The sequence below is a fragment of the Clupea harengus genome, chromosome 1 (genome assembly GCF_900700415.2).
Source record: "Clupea harengus chromosome 1, Ch_v2.0.2, whole genome shotgun sequence".
NCBI lineage: Eukaryota > Metazoa > Chordata > Actinopteri > Clupeiformes > Clupeidae > Clupea > Clupea harengus.
The window spans coordinates 22,945,542-22,967,905 of NC_045152.1; the positions used below are offsets into that span (position 1 = coordinate 22,945,542).

General features: G+C 42.4%; 1 protein-coding gene across 2 annotated transcripts; it reads right to left on the minus strand.

The window, feature by feature from the left end:
* Positions 1–14,920: 14,920 nt before the first annotated feature.
* Positions 14,921–21,162, minus strand: LOC105898697 (phosphatidylcholine transfer protein). Of its 2 annotated transcripts, none has more exons than XM_012825745.3 (6): positions 20,954–21,162; positions 20,197–20,314; positions 17,965–18,044; positions 17,407–17,578; positions 17,191–17,258; positions 14,921–15,639 (listed from the first exon to the last, which is right to left on the minus strand). In XM_012825745.3, the coding sequence occupies exons 1-6, from the start codon at positions 21,077–21,079 to the stop codon at positions 15,562–15,564; spliced, it is 642 nt and encodes a 213-aa protein (XP_012681199.2). In that variant the 5' UTR covers positions 21,080–21,162; the 3' UTR covers positions 14,921–15,561. The 2 variants fall into 2 exon arrangements, with proteins under 2 accessions (XP_012681199.2, XP_031427617.1); XM_031571757.1 differs by lacking the exon at positions 20,954–21,162 and adding an exon at positions 20,638–20,941.
* Positions 21,163–22,364: the final 1,202 nt, after the last annotated feature.

The window sequence follows — 22,364 nt, forward strand, 5'->3', positions numbered from 1 at the left end:
CACCCCCCAACTCCTGCGGGAGATCATGGCGAGCCTCCCTGTCGCTGTCTGCCCCCCTGCACCCCCCTGCACCCCGCATGGGGCCCCCATCTCTCCACATGACAGCTCAGAAGAATGCCTCGTGCTGTCTTGCTCTCGCTCTTGCTCTTGCTCTTGCTCACCCCCGTTGTGCATTTTCAGCACAGGGATACCAGACAAATTACGCTTAATGACTGGCGGTGTTTGCACCGAGGAATGGCTGCTTTGTTGCCACTGCCAAGAGTGCTAAATGCAAACGTCAGGGAACACAGAGGCGCACACACACACACACACACACACGCACACAGGCACACACACACACACACACACACACACACACACACAGGTACACACACACACACACACACACCCACACACACACACCAGCTCCATTACCCCTAGGTAGAGGCTGCCCCCATGGTGCTGAGCACATTGAACACACAAGAGAGACAGAGCAGACCTGTTTTTGGCATTTACTAGAGCAGAGCCCAGCCTGTAGGGGACCCGTCCCTCGTCCCGCAGTCTGCACAAGAAGCCGTGTTAAGCCCCTCAGACTACCGCTACCTAGGGGGATCCACTGCAGGATCAGGCTCTAAATACCCCAGAGGACCACTCGAGTGCCACAGTAGCATACCCCCAAATGATATACCAACAACTCCCTGCTCCACATTATGAAAAGGCTCCCCACTCTTCCCATCCACGTGATTGACAATGATGTAAACAAATAATAATAAGTGGCTTTATTTTGTCATTTAAAAAGATTCATTATTTAGGGAGTCAGGATAAATAATTTGAAAAGGAGAACCATGGGCGTGAGTATCTTTCGCAAGATCTTTAAAAGGGTTTGCAAAGTAGTTTATGCAGTGTCACACGACTCTGAAAAATTAACAGGCGACCTCTGAGAGAGCTGGAGTCACTGATTACTCCCAAAGGAGACACTTCAACGAGACGGACGTCTAATGCCATGTTGGTATGTAACGCAATATGCCAACCACCCAAAAGACGTCCTTTGAAGCTCTGCAGACTTTGTGTCGTGGCCCTATTCTACCTGCTAGATACCATCCCAGATTAAAGGAAGAGACATGCCAGACAAAGCAATAATAATGTGGGCTTAGCCCAGCTAATGACATATGAACAGCTGATCTGCTGTTTAGTGACATGGTGATTTGAGCGGACTAGCATAGTGTTGATGAGGTCCACTGATCAAAGCAGCCGTGGGGGCCAGCAGGACAGTTGCCATGCCATATCTCCCAGAAGAGTCCACACAGGAATGCACAGGGGTTTCTTCCTCTTCTTCTTCTTCTTCTTCTTCTTCTTTTTCTTCTTCTTCTTCTTCTTCTTTTTCTTCTTCTTTCCCCCTGTATTCATCAAACCTCTAGGAGTCACAACAGAAACCACCCCGAGGGGGGTGAGCTTTGGATTTACACTGAATCGTTCAATTAACACATTCTGAAAGGGTTTGAGATGAGCGCATCCTCATGGTAACTGTTCAGAATCAAAAGACTTGTATCAGGCAGATATGGGTGGAGGGCGTGGAGGGGATCAAAGAGATTCCCTGTCAGCATGGGAGCTGTTCGGCTGTGAAGGCTCACCCCTACTCCCCCACCCCACCCCACCACACATCAGAGCAGGGCATGGGCTAGGAGATAGGAACAGTGAAAGGGAGCATCAGCAGCCTGGTCTAACAAGGGTGTGGGGGGGGGGGACTAAAAGAAAAACAGCCCATCGCTGCCTGTGTGATATGCATTTAAGCCTTCTGGGTGTGGAGCAGAGACAACCCAGCTTAAGATCTTCAGCTCGTCTCAAGAGCCAGGATGGTCCATCCCCATAGGATCAGCCTGGCATGTTATTAATGAAAAACAGGAGTCCGTGGGCAGAAATGCCCATATCAAGGCATACTTGGAGTCGGACTAATTCACTTCCATTCCAACATTAATGTGATGTTGACTGGAACGCTGCTTTTAAGATATTCAAACTCACATTATATTTCAATAAACATAGCACCCTGCAGGACCATTGTTTGAATGCAGCTCAGCCCACTGATTCTTAAAAAAGTCATCGAAATAAAGCTTGTCTAAATCACATTCTTTTTCCATTCCCCTTCAAACACTGAAAAAAAAGCCTGACCTAGGTCATCTCCGTTCTCAAAAGCCTCTTTGTGCAGTGTTTGACAACACCCTGCTTCTGCACGCTGCTCTTCAAACCCATCTCAGATATACATAAATATATATATGTACCACCCCATCTGTTTTTGTATTCACCCAACTGCCGAGCTTTGATTGACTCGTCTGACAAGAGTGCCCGGAAAATCCATCAAAAATCAATGTATGGCAATTACTCTGATTCAGACAAGGGAAATGGGGAAAATGGAGATGGTGCGCAAAAAAAGGTGCCCGTGTGGCCGAAGATGTGTCTCTGCTTTAAATATCACTCCGACCGCTCTCCCGCTTCACGAATGTGACAGCGGCACCTGGCTCGCCATGCTGTAACAATTAATTAGGAGTCACTCCGATTACCTGGCCGAAACCCGGCGAGACTCCGTTATGAGTCTCCCACACTAGAAAGAAGGGCTGGAGGTAGACCACCCAAATCCTCAAAGAGCCCGTTTGTGTTGTTTCTGTAAATGATTTAAATAGCCACAGCTCTGCTTTCTACGGGAACAGACTTTGCAGGGGAGCTGGAGGAGGGCTGGGGGGGGGGGGGGGGGGCTGACGAGCAACGGCACTGCAGCCGCTGACAGACAGAAGCTAGGTATTACTGTTTCATCTGTCACCCCTCTTATCAAACTGAACGGCTACTTTTACCGTGTAGTTTCTGTGTCAACAAATAAGGGCCAACTGGTGCCGACGGAGTGTTGGGGGGCATAAAGGAGCTCCCAGAGAGACCCCGTGGCAGGGATGTTATTGTTGTCTTAACTAATCTTGGCACAAAGCCTTTAAACCATACTGACCTCTACCAAAGCCCTCTTTCTACTCGAGCTCAGTTCTAGTTCTCTCAAAACAATGGCAATTTATCTGACCAATTTACTACAAAGGTTCTGCGACTGCAACCACATCCAAACACATCCACCAGCGGTCAGCAATGCCTTCCTGGACGCTGGCTTGGAAGATGGTGGGTTGAGTCTGGTGACTGTGCTGAAGGGGGGTAGCGGCGGAAACAGCAGGATACTGGTTATTGAGTTAGCCCAGCAGCCCCTGAGAGGTGGCGGCGGCAGCGGCTGCTCATAGACACACGCTAGACTCCGTCTGCGAGGGCCCGGGGTGGAAGAGCAAACACAGAGGGGTCGGGAGCAAACACAAAGCAACTGACTGCTCCCTGCGGCCCCAGACAACAAACACAACACCTCCTCACAGTCACAGACAAATCTTCACAGACAGCAGACCAGCTCAGCGAGAGAATGGCCAATGTGAGAGATCCCATTATAACAGCATGCACTTCGGTTCACTATAAACTACAATACATCAACACTTTCTTACTTATATTCATACGGCGGGGGCCATTATTATAACAGTCAACACCCGTAATTATTGATTTAAGCACCGAATCCCCAACAGAATTTTATAGCACCCACGAGGGCCTAAGAGTGTTTCCTGTCACAAGGCAGTTCATTCGACAACTCACCGAGCTCCAGCACAGCTCCAGCCAGGGCCCTTTCAGATGAATCAAAATGTCTTTGGCAGAGCGGTGCCAATGTCACCAGGGCAATCCATCTGATCTGTCCCCTAAATATCTTTAACAGTCCATCTTTCAAGAGAAAATGAACTGGATCAGCTGATTTGAGCTGAATTCCACAGGGGACACAGCATAGTGGTGTTTTTCTAGGGAAATAGATTTATCTTAGCCCATCATGCGTCCTGCCACATCTGAGAAGCACTTAGGCTGAAGTCTGCCAAACGTTTCAACATTAATTACTGGACGAAAACCACGCAGGCTTAAAAAACTATTTATCTTTGTGTCAAGTCGCATTCTGAACGTTTTATATGGAAGATATAATAGTAGATCACTGTTCGTTTATCCAGATCCCCCCCCCCCCCCCCCTAATTGCTTCAATTAAATCCATGAATGTTGTTATGAAACTTTAAAGACAATACCATATTGAGCATCCATTTTGTTGTAGCTTAAATAACACAATGTAGTGACTACTTCTTTTTCCAAGCTATAGCTCTCCTATGGGAAGAATAGGGTTTACCCTTTGCTGCCACTGATTTTGTTGTCCTTCGGCCTTTTTCCACAGCACATGCCCACAAAATAACCAAAAAGTATTACGTGAGGCTGCCAACCAGCAGGTGTCAGTCTTGCCAGGGAAGCCAAGAGACACTTGACTTGTCACCAGATAGTTCACCCAACAGACTATTTAAATCTCGCTATGCCGCTCTTATTTCAATACAGTGAGTGCCCTCCTTTATGGAATACATTCTCCTCATAGCCAGCTAGAACAATAAGGGAATTGTCCTGGAACTAAAAGTAGGAGGTGCAGCCAAGGTCATTTTCCGTTTTGAATTACTGTGTTTAAAACAAATTGTGAAACCACATGTTCAAATATACATAGATTCTAACTAAATATTGATGGAATTCTCTATTTTACCATGCAGCGAGGCTATATGATGTGCAGCCTTGCTTCTTATATCTGTACTTAGAACTCTAGGAAAAGGCTTGGAGAATCGAAAAGATGGATTGGTAACGTCAGTGTGATTTATGATCTGAGTCATATTTTCCAGTCGAATTACTCAATCTGATCATTAGTAGCTGCATTTATCTCGATAGACAAGCGAACAAGAGGGGCTATATAATTTTCAAGTTACATTAATATTCTTTCTGTTAAATTTAGGTGTGAATGACATTGAAAAATAGGTAGTATAATTTGGGTAACTCTGAGTCTTGATAAATTATCCAAAAGGGCCAAGAAAACGTCTCGGTCTCACAAGATTGATATGCTCCTGGAAATGTTCTGCAGAAACCAAGGGGCCCATTCAAAAAACATTTGACTAATTCCATACATCATACTCATCATTAATGAAAAAAGATTGTTCAATTGTCTTTACGATGTCTTCAGATAAATAAACAAATACATATACTAAAATATGTTTTGGCAGTCATAAATCCGCCAAGAACCACATATCCTGTAACTTATTTCAGAGTGACTGGAATACCACTCTTAAAATATTTGGACTGTTCGGGCTGTGAGTATGTGTGCGCACTGTCTTTTCGTAGATTCTCTGAGCACTGACAGCAGTGCATAGCAATGCCAAGCTAAAACAAACTGCTCCGTGCAGAATCATCCCACATAAGATCCATGGCACCAGACCTATTCAGACAGCCTTAATGGCTAGCTCTGTGAGAATCCAGACTGAGCTTGAATTCCTTCCAGTATTTGTGAGACTGCTTAATGAGTGTAGAATTAAGCTAATTACTAACACAGCGTTATGGCCACTAACCAGACATAAAAGCCTGGGAATCCTGATCTAGATTCACAGACATGACATTTCACTGTTGAGATGCAAAGGGGGAGGAAATACAGCATGAATGGCATATGATTTGGATGTCCTACATTTTTTCACAAACAAATAAACCTTACACTAGGTCTGACTAATATTATAATAATATTAGGTGGAATTTGACAAGAACTGGAATAACTCCAGGCGCTATAGAGCCACAGCACATAAAACAAACTTGGAAGACCTACAAAATGTTCTTGCTAGCCATGCATCAAAAACAAAAACAAAACGTGGAATGTTTCGTATAGTTTCCATTGTAAAACTAAAAAGCAGATGGAGCAATACTTTAATTACCTATTACATTCTAATCATTCCATTTTTAGGAGAGGGTTACTAATGTTTACATGGACATCTGAGAAACAACTGATGGGTAATTAGACTGCATGATTGAATCTACAATAGGCAAGGTCTAGGATGATGCTCAGCTGATTCCTGGAGCTGCATTTGAACATTAAAGCTTTGGAGGATGTTGAGATGAACACTAAGATTGTCCATGTGTGAATCTTGATCTGTTTGGAGAATGTTCCACCAATGACCCAAAAGGCACACCTCATTTCTCCCTATGACAGTGTTGTTGATCAGAGCTCCTCAGGTCAGCTGATCTGAATGAATTAGGAGATCATTCAGCCCATTTCACAAGTCCAGGTGACAAATGAGCTATTCCCAATTTTTATGCAACTTTAAATCTTTCAATCTGGTGACTTTATCTCCCTCCGGCCAGGACAGCACATCACAGATGAGCTACCCCAGGTAAATGTCAACAGCACTCTTTGCAGCTTCTTTCATTAATGTCACAACCTCTGACTATTGTTGACCATTGCTGAATGTGTTGATTCAAGAGTGAACTAACACAATGGCATATTATTGATGCTGCAATATCTAAATTCAAACCATACTAACTATATACCCATACCAGCTCATACTGCCATAGAGACATATCTAATATTGCAGATATTCAGGCTGAAAGATGCTAAATATTCCAGTGCACCATTGTTACTCGTCTTTACAAAAAACTGAGACAGCAGAAAGGCATAAATCATGTTCTATCATTCCCCGTTTCTGTTAGTTGTGGCGTTCAGAGTGAAAGTTTTCATCAGACCTTCTCAGACTTGGCCCCTAAATCAGCCTCTTCTATAAAACATCTAGTCTTTGGTCTTTGACTGTTTATTATGCTAATTGTTTATGGGTCCCTGAATGACCACTACGCATCAGAATCCAAACATCAGCTTTTATTGAGGACTATACTTTTGCCATTTTTACTGAATTCCTGCTCAGTTCACAGACAGGTTTACTGCTGGCCTGGTCCGACTGGTGCCAAATAACAAACATCTCTCCTAAAGTTGTTTACTGTTAAAAAGTGTTATTACCTCAGCGGACCTCGGCCCCTCCTTCTCCCTTTAGAGGCAGCAGACCCACAGTCAACACATTGTGTCCACCACTCCAAGGCCCCATCAGCGCAAAATAATATTCACCTGGAAAAAATAGGCTCACATTTTTTGGGGGCGTTGACCCTTTTTGGGTTGTGAGGCTCAGTCGTGTAGCCGTCTCAGTTTTCTCTTTTTCTTTCTTAACATTTTCACATTAACTAGGTGACTTCTTGTGACACGAGACAGGCTTTTCATTTGGAAATGTTTGCTGACTAAACTGCAATGGGAACAGCAATTGTTAATATATTGCAATTATGAACAACACTTTTTTTCTGTTGATGATCTCTCTGAAATCTCAACAAACTACTGCCAGTAGGAAGAACGGTTCACAGAGCAGCTTCCCCACTTTCACTCGAAAGAAGGCTTTTGTCCTGGCAAAAACTGAGCATGACATTTCAATCTCTAATAGTTATTCATATCATGGTAAATCTGCCAACATTGATTGATCAGATTTGTGTGAGCCCAGACCACAACCCAGTTTGTTGAATAATGATCTGGCCATTCTGGCCCTGTGTGTCACACCTGGAGAATATTATCAGATCAGCAGCGTTAATTACCTGAAACATCATTATTGAGAGAAACTGCACAATATTAATCAGTTCCCTGTATATTCTAGCACTTCATTTTAGTCCCAGAGGAAAGACAAGCCATGGGAAATATGCTCAAAACTTAAGGGAGAGATTGATTTTTGTTCATTAAAGCTAAATCTATGGGATGACAGGAAATGTGATAACACAGCATTTGTTTTCTTGTGGGAACAATGCAGGGAGAAATGAATGGAAACTTGCTGAGGTGGCGCAGACATAATCTCGCTCCAATCCACATGTTGTGGTGGCTTCCACCAGATTATGCTCCTCATCATTTTCAATACTTCAAGCCCACACAAACATGGTGTCAAAACTCAGCACCGCCAAGGCAGCAAATAAACATTCACACAGTACAAATTACGACATCTGTCATACCTTAGTAAACATCCTCCTGTTCTGTGTGTGTGTGGTGTGTGTGTGTGTGTGTGTGTGTGTGTGTGGTTGGGGTGGGGGGGTTGTTAGCGTGTGTGTGCCGTTGAAGCAGACACCCTTATTTTCTAGTTGCTAGGGCACACAACACTGTCACTGAGTTGGAACGTTGTCAGGGCTCCTACGGTTCCACCTTCTGTGGTCGGTAGCCGAAGCAAAAACAGTCATCTCCTCTTTGTCCTGAGGGGTAATGACATAATAAGAGGTATCATGTCCCAAAGGGGGTTCATTTAATGACATTTATAGGAAGAGCTAGAGTGATAAAGCAGCAGAAAGTAATCACTCTAAATGGCTGCAATCAGACATTTTGCCAAGACTTATATTTTGTGGGTTAAATATTTAGAGAAGAGACTGGGGGGGTGGGGGGGGGGGGGGGGGGGATGACTTGACGTTTTCACGATTACCAGTAGTCTCAAATAACCCGCTGGAAAAAAAAGAGGCTCCACAGCGTCACTGTACGAGAAGAGGAGAGCAGGTATGCCCCCTTTTGGCGATCAATGGAAGAATAACTCTTGCATCACTAAGTGCAGGGAAATAGTAACAAAAAAGATAGTTGGGGGTGGGGGGGGGGTTAGAATCCAGTCAGGCAGAGACAGAGAGAGGGGGGGAGAGAGAGAGAGAGAGAGAGAGAGAGTGAGGGAGAGAGAGAGAGAGAGAGAGAGAATGCAGATGCTGCTACTCTATACCCCAAAATGAAATGCATCACCTATTCCCAACGTTAAGGTTCTGGTCTATGCTGCTTTGTCTCAGACTAGCTGGCTGGGTGACGGGCGGGCGGGCGGGCGGGCGGGCTGGCTGGCTGGCTGGCTGACTCTGAGCCTGCAGCCCTGATTACACTGATAGACATGCAGGAATCCTACGCCGGCTGCCAGAAACCACAGAGCGAAAGGAGAGGACCCCGTGTCTGCCCTGCGCTCAGATGTAAACACCAGTAGCCCCTCCAAGGAATGCAGGGCTTGTGTTGGCCGAGAGAGGAGAGGAGGTGAGGGAGGGACGGTGGGGTGGGGGGGTGGGGGGGGCGGAGGTGCCAGGCAGATCAACAAAGAGCACAATTATTTTTAATGAATGCAAAGCAACAGCAAGAAAAAGCAAATAACTTGCACAAGGCGTTTTTGCTTGTTTTATTTTTTTTAGCCCTTTTGAGAAGATAAATGCTCTGCATGCATGAGAACAAACATGTAGACTGCACAGTTAATTTGGGCTTAGGGAGGTGTTCATTGCAACCATACCATGCAGCTGGCAACCAGCGCTAATTATGCACCTCCAGTCTGCTGGCAGCCACTGCTGTCAACATTTCGTGTTGACTTTTTTGGTGATCCAAGCAGTGAATTCAAATAGCTGGGGAGAAGTAGGAGCTAATTGGTGAAATATCTGTCTCTCGGAATCCAAATGTGAAATCCTCAACCTTTTTAGATTTGAGATATAGCAGGAATGGTGGCGGTGTGCGAGAGACGAAGATTGCCCAGTCATGGGGTCGATGCCATGCCAGATCCACGTCTGACCCAGTTCAGCACCTCAAACAAAATACATCTTATTTTTAACTCTGTGTTCCGTGGATTTAGAGGCCTTGGTTCAATATGCCCTTGTCAGGAAGAACAATTTTTCACCCCTTTCTGTTTAACAGGACCAGTAACTCACACATGCATTTCTCCTCCCCTCACTGAATGAAGCGCGGTTTCGCAGAAAGATTGATAGATGGAAATCAAACATTATCTTTAACAGCTACGCTGATCCAAACTGCCTAAACAGCCCCCAGACCCCAAAAGGCTGCCTTCCTGGTGACTTCCCAGTTCCGTGGCCATAGAGTACTAGGACAATATTCCAGCTCCCTGTATTTGCTAAGAGGCTATTCATTACCCTGTGCGGCAGGCCCATAATGTTGTTCCTGGGTAGCGGAGCTGCACTCTTCGGAAGAGCGGAATGTCTTCACCAAACGTGTCATCATTCGGTGTTTGCTGATGTGGACAAGCGTGTTTTCTAAAACAGACCAAGTCAAACAGCGTATGTTTTGATGGCGAGCTCCACTGGACCTCGCGTCTGCTGTGTGCCAAGTAATTGGGGTGTGCTGGGATACATTACCAGCGCTAGTAAAGGAGTAACGAGGCTTCGTCAAACAGATGGGGATTCCTTGGGAGGCATGCCTGGGGTTCCATCCTCGCCCCTATGCTACAAATAGGCACGAGCCAAACAAAAGTAGGCTATATGTAAAGGTAGACCACGGAGGATGATGGATCATATGTGAAGGTAGATCATACCAACATTCATGGTTCTATTCATTGCACTGCCATCCTTTGTGTGGGAGTCATCGGACATTTTGGACCCGCCACACATCTTTGATTTCTAAACCCGGGCTATTCCGTAAAGGTACAGTGTGTAGGATTTAGGGGGATCTATAAGCAGAAATGGAATATAGTATTCATAATTATGTTGTCACTAGTGTATAATCATCTGTAATTATGAAGCGCTGTGTTTTTCGTTAGCTTAGAATGAGCCCCTCATATCTACATAGGGAGCGGGTCCTCCTCCACTAAGTCTGCCACGTTGCACCGCCATGTTTCTACAGTAGCCCAGAACGGGCAAACCATAACAGAGTCAGATGACTCTAGAGGGCTTTTTACATTTTTATGGCAACTGACGGCCCAGTGTAGGTTATCCTCCACGCGTGGAAAGGGAGGGGTGGCGGAGGGGTATTCAGTTGGTTGCCATCTGTAACCTCGCAGCTAGATGCCACTCAATCCTACACAATGCACCTTTAAGTAGCAGGCCCACTACTAGCATTGTTCTGCAGCACGTTCTGCACCTGCTTATATCAACAAGAGAAAGGGTCATGGAATGGAGCATCTTTGGAGTGGTGCTCCTGAATCTATCCAGTGTAATCCACTCATCTAGCAGTGCAACAAACAGGAGTGAGCTGTCAGGCATGCATCGACTGGCCAATGGTGAATATCACACTAATGTAAAGATCCATCATAATAGCTTAGTTTCAGGAAAGCAAAGGGTTGGCCTATATGACAGGGGCCAAAATAGCCGTAGCCTTCTGTAACTCTGTACCATGACACGCAGTCTCATGAATGAATAAACCTGAAGCAGGTGAGAAGGGGAAGTAAGAGGCAAAGAGAGGAGGAGGGATAACTCTGAAGTGAAGCAGACTGGGCAGAAGTGTGAACATTAAAGGAGGCTGAAGCAAAAACAAGAGGGCAAGGGAATGATAGATTGCAACAGAGAGGGTAGAGATGAAAATCAGGAAGCAAAATAGTGGGCTTGAAATGTTTTGTTTGCCAACTGAGTTTTTACCCCGATAGCACCAGTTCACAGCCTTAAACAGTCACTTCCCTTGCAAACCACCCGAGACCCACCACATAACACACAAACTCCCTTTGATTTGATTTGTGAGGGAGTGTCAGGTTGGCTTTGTCAGAAAAGCCTAAATAAATGAAATAATAATACTATTGGCTTAATGGGTTTATTTTGTTTAGCTTTTCCCTCTGAATCCGTTCTTGACAATCCAAGGTCCCCTTTGATTTTGTAGGTCTTCTGTTTCAATAGAGACAGAGACAGAAACAAACTGGTAATGCAAAATACTGTTCGTTTTTCCAAAACATTTTGTTTGGACTCAAATGAAACGTGAAAAATGAACTGGCAGAAGAAAGCCTACTCTCAGTCATGCCAAGGGGTCTAGAAGGCAAAGAGAATTGGATGGTAATACTCTATAATGCTATGATCGATCTTATGAAAATAATTGCATAACCCCTGATCCAGGTCTTTTTGGAAGGAGAGGCACTGACAGGACTAAGCAGCCACGTGTGAGACTGCATGTATAATTGAGTTTAATGCCCTTCATCAGAATAGAGTTGATTTGCACAACACCGTACCCAATCACATAAAAGCCTTATTCAGGATCAAGGATTCCTATTCCCACTGTGTCCTCATATCTATAATTGTAATCTATTAAAAACACACAAAAAGGGAGGCTGAACAAATATATTTCCAAGCAGAACCTCTATTTTGTTACCCCTAGCAGACAGAAAGGCACCTGAGAAATTCGAGCTGACATTTAGGAAAAGCAGAAGTCCAGAAGAAGAAGTATATCACTTTCTTAAGCTAATTAGTCCTGTATATCACCAATCAAAAGAACCCCCCTCTCAATACAATGGTGGGCCAAAAAATATATTTGCTTTCCATCTGTGAGAGGCGGCCGATACAAAGCCAACACAGTTGAACCTAATGTTAACCATTTGATGAATTCCAAGGGATAAAATGTTGTGTAAAAATAGATACTTCTGGCTCTGATTTTCATCATCAACCTCATTACTTGACTCTGCCTAAATGCCGGTAAATTATACAAGCCAAAAGAGAGAGGTGCAGTCTAAAAAGAAACACAGAGTCATAATTGACGCTGTAAAGATATCCATCCTTAAGTGGCTCCATGACTTGATGGATATGCTCTCCCACACCTGGCAATTAACTGCAAGTATGGACTCAACCCTGTTTACTGTTAGCTTTCATCACAACCAAATGTATGCAGCCACTGTGTCAGATTCGCTTCACCCAACTCCACTCTAACCCATCTCTATTCAGGAGAATAAAACTGAGAGGCGTTTTCTCTACTCCACCCAGCCATTACTGCCAAATAGTTAGGTATACATGATGGGGTAATATAATACCTGTACTTTGAGTTATTGGTTCGCAGATTTTAAAGGCTTTCAGATGAAGAACAATGTTTACTCTCAACATTCTTTAGAAAAAGCTACATTCTGTTTAGATATGGACAGGAACTTACTTTGAATTATATTGTCCACTAGAGGGAGATAAAATAGTCACATTTCAGGTGAAATGTGCTGCACTTTTCTATGACATGAAATGCAACAGCAAAATCATCCCAGGTCAAATCAAACATTTGACCTTCCTAGCATATATCTGGTTTTGACCATATATGTGTCTCATAGCTTCAGGGGGAAACTAGGGGGGAAGAATAGCAAGATTGATGGGCAGATAATATCATATTAAATGAAGCAGCTTCAATCCTTGACGATTCTCTGACTCAGATGAACAGAGGAGACATTGGATGAATAGAAATTGACCATTTCATATGTTGCACATCATCTACAATTAACTGAATGTGGGTGGAATCAATCCAAGTATGAACATATTTTGTATTTACTTGGGATGAAAATGTAAAAAAAAATACTACTGAATTACTAAAACTGAGTAAGGATAATACACGATAAGTACACAATACACAGAAAAAACTGTCCGCTAAAATCCGCTAAAGTCCGCTATGTCTGTAGAAAATATGTCATGAAGGTATCATCGAAACACCTGAAATCGTGAACGTGAGCAAAGCTATCTTCTACATAGACTCCTGGAAAGGGTTTTCAAACTGAAGGTGGGAAAGTGACCTTCTGAGTTGTGATGTAACCTCATACGCAGTCACCATAAACGTCGCCACAGACACCATCTGTGCCACAGCAGTCCTATGACATGACAAGATGTCCATGTGAGAGGTGGGGGGGGGGGGGGGGGGGCACAACACACTCAACGCAGACCCACAGACAACTTGTAATGGAAAGGACAAGTGAAGGGAAAACGGAAATGACCACCAATTCATTGTTTCCATAGTGAGCACCTTTGTGGCAGTAGGGCACAAGCTCATTTCCTGACATGGACTTGCTTTCTGTTAGAGACCTCATCTAAGAGCTCTGCATGCAAAAAGCTCAATAGTGGGAACAGCCTCAAAAACCCAGCCTTTAAAGTATGGCATTCTTCATCCATATTTTTTGGCTACAAACATGTGATCAGTACCTAGGCCAGGGAAAGTGGGAGTGTTGAATTGAAATGAACAGGCCCACACTTCAGTAGGGCTATCAGTTTTTAATGTGTACACAATGGCATCTCAGAAGCACTACCTTTCCCTAGGACTCTTTGTATCTACTATGGAGTTCGTGGAGAACTTGGGTAATGGGTATCACCCCAAATGTTTTAACAGTTGTCCTGGGCACTTTCAATGAACATTGATAGCTAACGTCTGAATTCTGCAAGGCTCTACGTATCACCAGGCCCTACCTTTAGCTGGGCTCGCCGCAGTTGAGGGAGTGTCTGGAAAGGTAACCTTCCGTCTGTTGATAACATCCATGCCAGTTACACAGATGTCTTCGTCAAGTTCTCTCGTTAAAGACACTCTTCAAATAACGGTGCATCTTCAGGTACATACAAGGCACATGTTTAGAAGGATCATACCGTAAGTTATTTGGTTCGACAGTGAATTGAAACTGAACACTGAAATTGAAATTGAACATTGGCTACCATAGGCCTAGCACATGGATCGGGGCCAACTTGACAGATTTTAAGTTCATATGTGATTGTGTTTAAATAGGTCCACTAATATAATTTTGACATTAGTGAAAACGAGTTTCACTATTCATAAAAGCAATAACATTAATTGTTGTTTACGTGACAAGATGTAATCCTCAAATTGCATTTCGTGCCAAAACATTAGCTGCCATAGCTAGCTAACAATCATTGGTGTGATTTATATAAGCCGATCTTGGGCTGACGTTGGGAGTTAGCTGACCTGAGCCAAATCAACTGACCTTTGCTTCAGCATGTGAAGAGGTCGACTACATGGTATTTGTATCGTTTCACCTTGTCCATAATTTGGCAAGAAATTGTTTAATCTTATCATTGGCTTGTGGTTTTATGTTTGATGTCCATCGCCTTCCCGTGGTTACTACAATGTGTAATACTGAACTATTTTGCTTTTTTCGTACACCTGGCCTGCGGGAGGAAGTCCTTCTTGAACCATGGCAGGAAGAGCGTAATGACTCAAATCAGGCGCCAGATGGCGGCTGCGCGCTAAAGTTCTACCACAGAAACCTGATTTGGGGTCAGACGGTAGTCAAGACCCTAACAAAAGTGCTATTGACGGATTTGTCGTGAACCATAACATGGACAGCACAGACACAAAAAAGACGAAGGCATTTTTTAATGAATTTTGCGCAATGCATTGCATCAGCCCAACAATCGGAAAGTGTATAGGCCTATCAGCTCTTCAGGACTATTTAAAATGTTGACACCACATGAAGGTAACAAACCGTTCACAAAGGTAAATTCTGGAACAGACACTTGCCACCCAACCACGTTTCATTCATGGAAGGTGAAAAATACAGTGAATAGGTAAAATGATGGAGTGCTTATTATTAGTGCAAGATTGTTCGGGAGAAATGGCAGAAAACAAAACAAACAGTAAATTCTAAAAAGGTTCAATTCAGAAGGTATCCTAGATATGATTCTTAAAATGAACAGTGTGGTACAGAACAATGAAAAATACAACAAAATTGCACAAAGTCAAGACATATTGCACATTAGTGATACAGCTCTTGTGATTCCTGAAAGTTTAAGTGAGACATTCTTTAAAATGCTATGACTGTTAATCATAAAGTACAAATTGGCCACCACAGCACCAAGTTCATTTTGTTTGCAGTAACTCAAAGCTCCCAAATGCCCCAGGATAAGATTTAAATGCTAAGAGGTTCACCACGCTATAGAGGGACGGCACACAAGATGAGATTCCATGCAGGATCAGAGTACTTCTGCAGCCCTGGCATGTCATTTTTTGTTCTTGCAGAAGTTGTGATAGTTGTTGCAGGCCTTCTGCATGTCTGTGAGAAACCCTGGAACACCACTCTGCAAAGAAGAATGCAGACATTGTTAGCAAAAGATCACCAAGTCCAAAGACACTGTTAACTTTCGCTATACAGCTCTGAGTATACTGACCATTATCTCAGATTCGGAAAGGGGAAACAAACTGCTAATGTAACTGTAGCCAGTGGGTACAGTGCTGTACAGTGACTAACCCTCACTCCCCAACACCTTCGTTTTAGTGTCCTTGATGGCACACCCACCTCCTATGCCCCTTCCTATCCCATAGTGGTCAATGCTGATTGGTTAAAGACTGGTCCAATGGTTTCAAAATGAACCCGTAGTCTTTGCCCATTAGGATGCAATGACTGGAAACAATACCCAATGGAGCGTGGCCACGCTCTATCTATTCACTAATTGAATTTGGGTCTCGTTATACCAGGCTACTTGTGTGCACCACTGGTTTTGAATGAATGTACAGGGGAAGATCATTTTGGATGATCTTATAAATGTTCTCATCATCTAAAAACTCAAAGAACCTTATTCTGAGGTAATGAGACTGTTGATTCAGTCTACTTACTCAGCTGAAGATGATCACGGCACTCAGGATGATCATAGCACTCAGTACTCAGTAATCCATGGTTTAATATGAATGGCAGAGATTACACAAAATTCTACCTTTTACAGTAATTAACAGTAACTGCAACAGGAGATATGTGATCTTGTTGCTATATATAAGCCTCAATTGGTTAGAAATACCAGCTACAGTTTATTTCCCCTTCTGTTAAAAGCTTTACACACTTTTTTTTTTGCCAATGACAGTGAAGTTTAACCGGACTTTTATGGCTTACTGCCAGCTGTCAGGAAGATATAAAGGGATGGGAAAAGGTGGTGCAGGAATGAAAATTTGGCATGAAAACAGTGACATAAAACCACTAATGGGGTATTTCATCCAATGTTATGCAATCTTTAGAACATCTTTGATATTTGCACACCTATGAAGTAGTTCCAGTTTTGTTTTACCATATTGCACTTGCATATCAATTCACCAAGTTTGTTATTAAGTTTAAATGGATTGTCAAATTAGTGGACTGACGGACGTACAGTGAGTAGCAACATGTTCCACATGTCTGAAATAGCTTTTAGTACCGTTACACCACATTTGGGCTTTTAGTATCGTTACACCACTGTGTCGTCCAGTATCCCTTAAATATTATCAGTTATGTAAGCCTACTATAAGGCTACCACATCAATGTCTGTCTCCACCACTCAACAAACCAAACGGCATCTCCATTATCATGTGTGTTTGCAAAAAGGAATCCACTACTGTAATCATAGCAATAATTTAAGGCTTTAACAAGGGGGTATATATAATGAAATGCATTGAAATACATAGCTCACATAAATAGGGTACCCCAAATTTTCCAAGCAATGATATTTGTGAGGCAAATTCCCAGTGACTCATCCTCATTCAGTAACAATCCCATGCACAGTGGCCCTGCAAATGAGTGTGGCGCTGAGACAGAATGAGTCATCGTGGTAAACTCTCTCCCGTGGTGCTGTGGTTGGTGCCAGTAAATGTGAAGCCAACCTTACCTTAGCAGCCCAGTTCACCAGCCAGGTTGGGATCATGCCACCAGGGTTATCAAAGTAGTTCATGAAGACTATAATTGGAAAGAGAACAAATGGCCTTGGTTGACAAACAAAACAATGTGTTCATTGTCACCCTATGACAAAGGTTTTATTTATTTTGTGGCTGTCTGCAAAGAGAAAGTGATGTAAGATGTGCTAGGCAATGCAATGCTGCTATACCTTTGGTGCCACAATCACCATCAGTCTCTATGGCCATGCTCTGTTTGTAGTCTTTCACTCTGATCACACCGCTCTTCTCCGGGCACTGAGATGCAGAGGAACTCTTGGCCAAGACCACCCAAATCTTTCTTCCCTCAATCTCGAGGTCTCTACGCTCTCTCACGTACACGTACTGTAGTATGGCTAATTAAGGAATATGTGGAGACATATAAACATCCTACAGATACACAAGAGAAACATACGTTTTGAGGCCAAGTATAGGAACATGATGATGAATGCTCGACAAATCAAAACAACTGAAACAACTAAATGCAAAAAAACTATGTCTGTTCAAATTCAATCCAGGTAACCTAGTAAAGTGGTCTGACATTCCTTCACAGTGTCCAAGAAAAGGAAGGGGGGAAGAGGGTTTAAGCAAGCAAAGACACATTGCAATTCATAGGAAATAGGCAGACAGTACAGTAATTGAAATGGTAAATGGCAATGACAGTCAAAAAGGTCCTTCAAGAAACAATTTAGCAAGGATATTGGTGATTGTGAGATATTTCAGTAGGATACATCTCTGTTCGACAGGGGGAAGGGATATTTCACCTCCCAGTAAATTGCAGACTGTCCATCATGGTCTTTTTCGGTGAGCTCTGTAGAACCAACAGAAATACGAGAGAAATCAATCTCACTTGGATCTCAACGAAGACAATCCATCCATCGTTTTACTCCTCATATCAAATCAATACAGTACAGGACCTGTCTGTTGAACCTGCATTGTTTAACATGCAGTGATTTCTCAAAATTTGGACCCCAATTCTTACTGAGGGGAGTCCTTGCCTCAGCGTAAGAGTATTCTCTTACACGGTCATGGTGGTCCTCTAGATGCAAACACAGACAGGAGCCCGCTGAGGCATGGCTTAGCAGAGCAGGAGGAATACATGAATACCTTTGGCAAAATAAATCACTGAGAGACAAAACCCCGTCAGAAAGCATGGCGTGAACCCTACAAGAGACCCCACCCAGTGACGTGCAGAGCCAAGGATGCATTTCCAATTAAAAACCTCATTAGAGATGAACAGTCTGCTTGCAATTTCAAAGAAAAAATAACAATTTCTCTGTTGAGCAAATGAAAGTGGTGACAAAACATGAAATCCATCACAAAATACAGGGTAAATATTTATCCTAAGCTAATCACAAAAACCTGAGAGTTCAATCTTCCATTATACAACAGAAAGTATGGGTTTTCATATTTAGCACAATCTAAACCAACAGGATTATATTTAATAGGCAATTTTGGTAGCTCATATTATCTCCACAAATGCGTTTGTTGCCAAAGAAATGAAAAACTTTTGGTGTTTGTGATGTTAGCAGTAAGAAATGGTTTGTTGGAGTACAACACCCAAGACATTTAACATTATATAAGAGACTGGGTCATATGCTGTCTACTCAACGAAACTACTGAATACAATGGAAGAAAAACAAGTAAAACATTAACACTCAGTATGTCTCACACTCAAATGTGCTTTCATTCATTAAATATGTCTGATTAGTTGATTTTAGGCCAAGATTTGATTTAACGTAGACAATAACGAATTTGTTCACATGTACACTAAATACCACTAAATTAGACATGACAACAAAAACATATTACTATTCTACATTACTCTCTATAACTATCTCAGCCATACCCCAAAATGAAACTGCTCAATATATAAGAAATTACTTCATTACCTCACTTCATTACATTTCTTGCTGTGACTGGATTACTCTGATAAATAAATATTTTCTTTAAAAAGATCACTCAAAGAGACTCTGCATACATGAAAACTTTAAAGTTCTACCTGAACTACAAGTGTGTCTGACATTCTCTTGAGTCAACAGGACACCAACCAAGACAGTTCAATAGAGCTATCCCTAATCTGACATAGATCTGCCAGATCATTTTCCTTTCCATTACACACTGATCAAGGGTTAAAAAGGAAAGGACATTGTATCTGATCAAGAGAGAAATCGTATGCTGCACTACAACAAAAAGGCTCTTCACAACTGTTATTTTGAAGTAAAACAATAATAGTAAATAAAAGCCTACTTCATTTTGGGGTGGAGAAATATTTCACTACACTACTAAGAACACTGTGACATAATGTGATGACGTTACCTGTGAGATACTTGGGGAACTGCCAGCATGAAGTCACAAAACATGAGAGATGTGATATGTGAGAGAGGGTGTTATTTGATACAGTCTATGTGTGGTCATTTGAGTAGCTGAGATCTTATTTCCAGTCGCATACATTGCATTGCATACACAAAAGAAAACAAAGGAAAAGGAAAGAGAAGGAAAGAGGAAGAGAAGTGAAAGGGAAGACAATCTAAAGAAAATGTATAGAGAGCTATAGAGAGTGGCTACATATGTGTGTCTGTGTGTGTTTCTATCCTTCCACCTATCTGTTGAGCTCGTTTTTGTCATCAACAAGAGTGCTGTGTGGAAGCCCTTACAAATTCCATGACACTGAATTACAATATGGTGGTGGCAGTGACATATTGTTAAAACATGTGATGAAATATCTGATAGTATGAGATTGTCTTGATTTCACGATTGTCATGTCCACTCATCTACCATGACCACCGTGGTGTAGTTTAATAATCATAAAAAAAATTCAATACCAACATTTTAAATACTAACACTTACCAATTTTAAATCTACACATCAATATTCAGGTAAAATGTATTCTTGTTACAGAACATATTAGCCTAGCGGTATGACAGCCAAGGAAAATGTGACATAACTAGTCCTCACAGTACCTTTGACATAGCTGTCCCATTGTTTCCTGTACGCCAGGTCCATGTAGACCTCTGCACACTGATCTGGAGCACAGTTCTTCAGACAACCAAAAACTTTGTACTCATAGAGACCAGTTTCCTATGAAAGCAAGAAATTACTTGTTTTATACTGCTTTATCTGCCATTTATAACAGTTTAGAAACATTACACTATTGTTAAGTGCAGTTTCAGGTCAAACATCAAGGTAGGCTAGGACCTGATGACACTGTCTCAGAAAATAGCAACATTCCATCACTCAGGCTCATAGAATGTAAGTTTACAGAACTGGTGACATTAACTGCAAGGGATACGTATCAGAAGTTGATACAGAAAAACAAATCGTAATCGTCAATCCAATCCAAATCCTAGTCACACGATCTGAAGGTCGACCAGATTACAGAATCTCAAATTCTCTTAAATTACCGGCACAGTGCGGTCAGGTGGTTCACTTTGCTATGGGAATCTGGCTAGCACTTCCTTAGCTGGCTAATGCTACAACAACAAAGTCACACAATCTTTCCGTGCAAAGTTTTTTGTTGTAGTGCGTCATCACGCAACGTGTCGTTGTTACAAATAAGGATGCTTCAGATTCTGTTGGTCAATAGAAAAAAATCCAGACGGCCAATTACAAAGACGATTGTATCATTTGCTAAACTATTAGCAAGCTATGTGCTAACAGTAGTATCTTAATGGCATGCTCAACCAGCCAGGTTAGTATCTATAGCTATCTCTCCTTTACCTGACTGTATCGCCGATATATTTTGATTCCCATCGTTTCTGTAAACAACTCCCATCCCTCCACTTTTGGTTCATCCAACTCTCTCCATGCCGCTTGAAACTCGTCCTCTGTAAAGTGGAGTGACATGATTTCAAACGACTGCAGTGTTGGATCATATGATCAATGACTAACCAACACCGTAACAACTGCGTCAGCGACACTCGGTGGCATTCCATTCTGATGCCAGCATGGATGTGATCTGCGTGCTATATTTTGTCGTCTTCAGTGCAGCAAACATGTAGTGTGCCATTTAGAAAGGTTAAGGGATCTCCTCTCACTGGCCACAGTTACCCATCTATTTTGTTTTGTTTTGTTTTCTGTTTGCACTTTTTAATAATTCTGCTTTTTGGATCACATTATATTTTTGGAATGAATGTGAAATACTAGGTAGACATAAGGCAACATTTCTTTAAGGTTCTCTGATGCACATGTATTATGATTTCCTATGTAAGCTATGCCAGTCCTTAGCTAGGTCTATAACTTGACTCAACTGTAACACTCACAGGAGCAAACTTATCTTGTTTCCTCTAACCTGAAGCCAAAAGGCATCAAAAAAATGTTTTATGTTCAGAACTGACCCAGACACTTTAACATAACAGAGCTGAAACAAAATACAGCTCCAATGCTTTGTCTTCCGACGGTGTCCATTTTCATTCATTTAAAAAGCCCAGCAGGTGCATACACAATTGGAAATGGAGACACATAAAATCCAGTAATGGTCAGAGATCCTTTTGATATTCACAGAAAACTGACATGGATTTCAACAGATTTTCATTGAACATGCTTCCTACCCAACTGGGTGATAGAACACACACGCACAAAGTAATACTATCGCAAACTCTAGTTATGTCACCTACATTAAAATGGGGTGAGAATCATTTGCACTAAAACAGCCACTACTTCCTGTCCCCACATGGAAATCTTGTATCTCTTTTTGGGAAAGGATCACCAGCAGGAAGGAAGAGTATAGACAACACCCCATATCACATTACTATGTGTCAGAAAATATGACTTTGAATTGGCTGAGGGGGCAGGGGTAAAATAACACCCAGTGCTTGTGTTTCACATGGCCATGGAGGGGGCATTGGCTGGACCTTAAATCAACAGCACCCAGTGGTTGCCCTGGGTTGCAGCCACAGCAGCCAAAGTCTTGATGGGTCATATGAATGAATTAAATGAATAAAGCAACTTAGAATGATTGTGTTTTCAAAAAACAGTGGAAGCAAATGGAAAAAGCCTAAATAGTACTTATAATCATGATCGGGTACATTTGAAAGTAGGCCTAGTTATAAGAAGATTACAGTTCATTTATTACAGATTACATGACTATATTTTGCTGGAAAAGATTAATCTTAAACTGCTCAATTATTTG

Excerpts from the sequence above, each read along its gene's own strand:
- LOC105898697 (XM_012825745.3), bottom strand. The coding sequence starts at position 21,079 with ATGTCACTCCACTTTACAGAGGACGAGTTTCAAGCGGCATGGAGAGAG. Across the intron at positions 18,045-20,196 it reads ATGGGACAGCTATGTCAAAG|AGCTCACCGAAAAAGACCAT; the intron begins GTACTGTGAGGA and ends TTGGTTCTACAG. Across the intron at positions 17,259-17,406 it reads TGGTGATTGTGGCACCAAAG|TCTTCATGAACTACTTTGAT; the intron begins GTATAGCAGCAT and ends TTCCAATTATAG.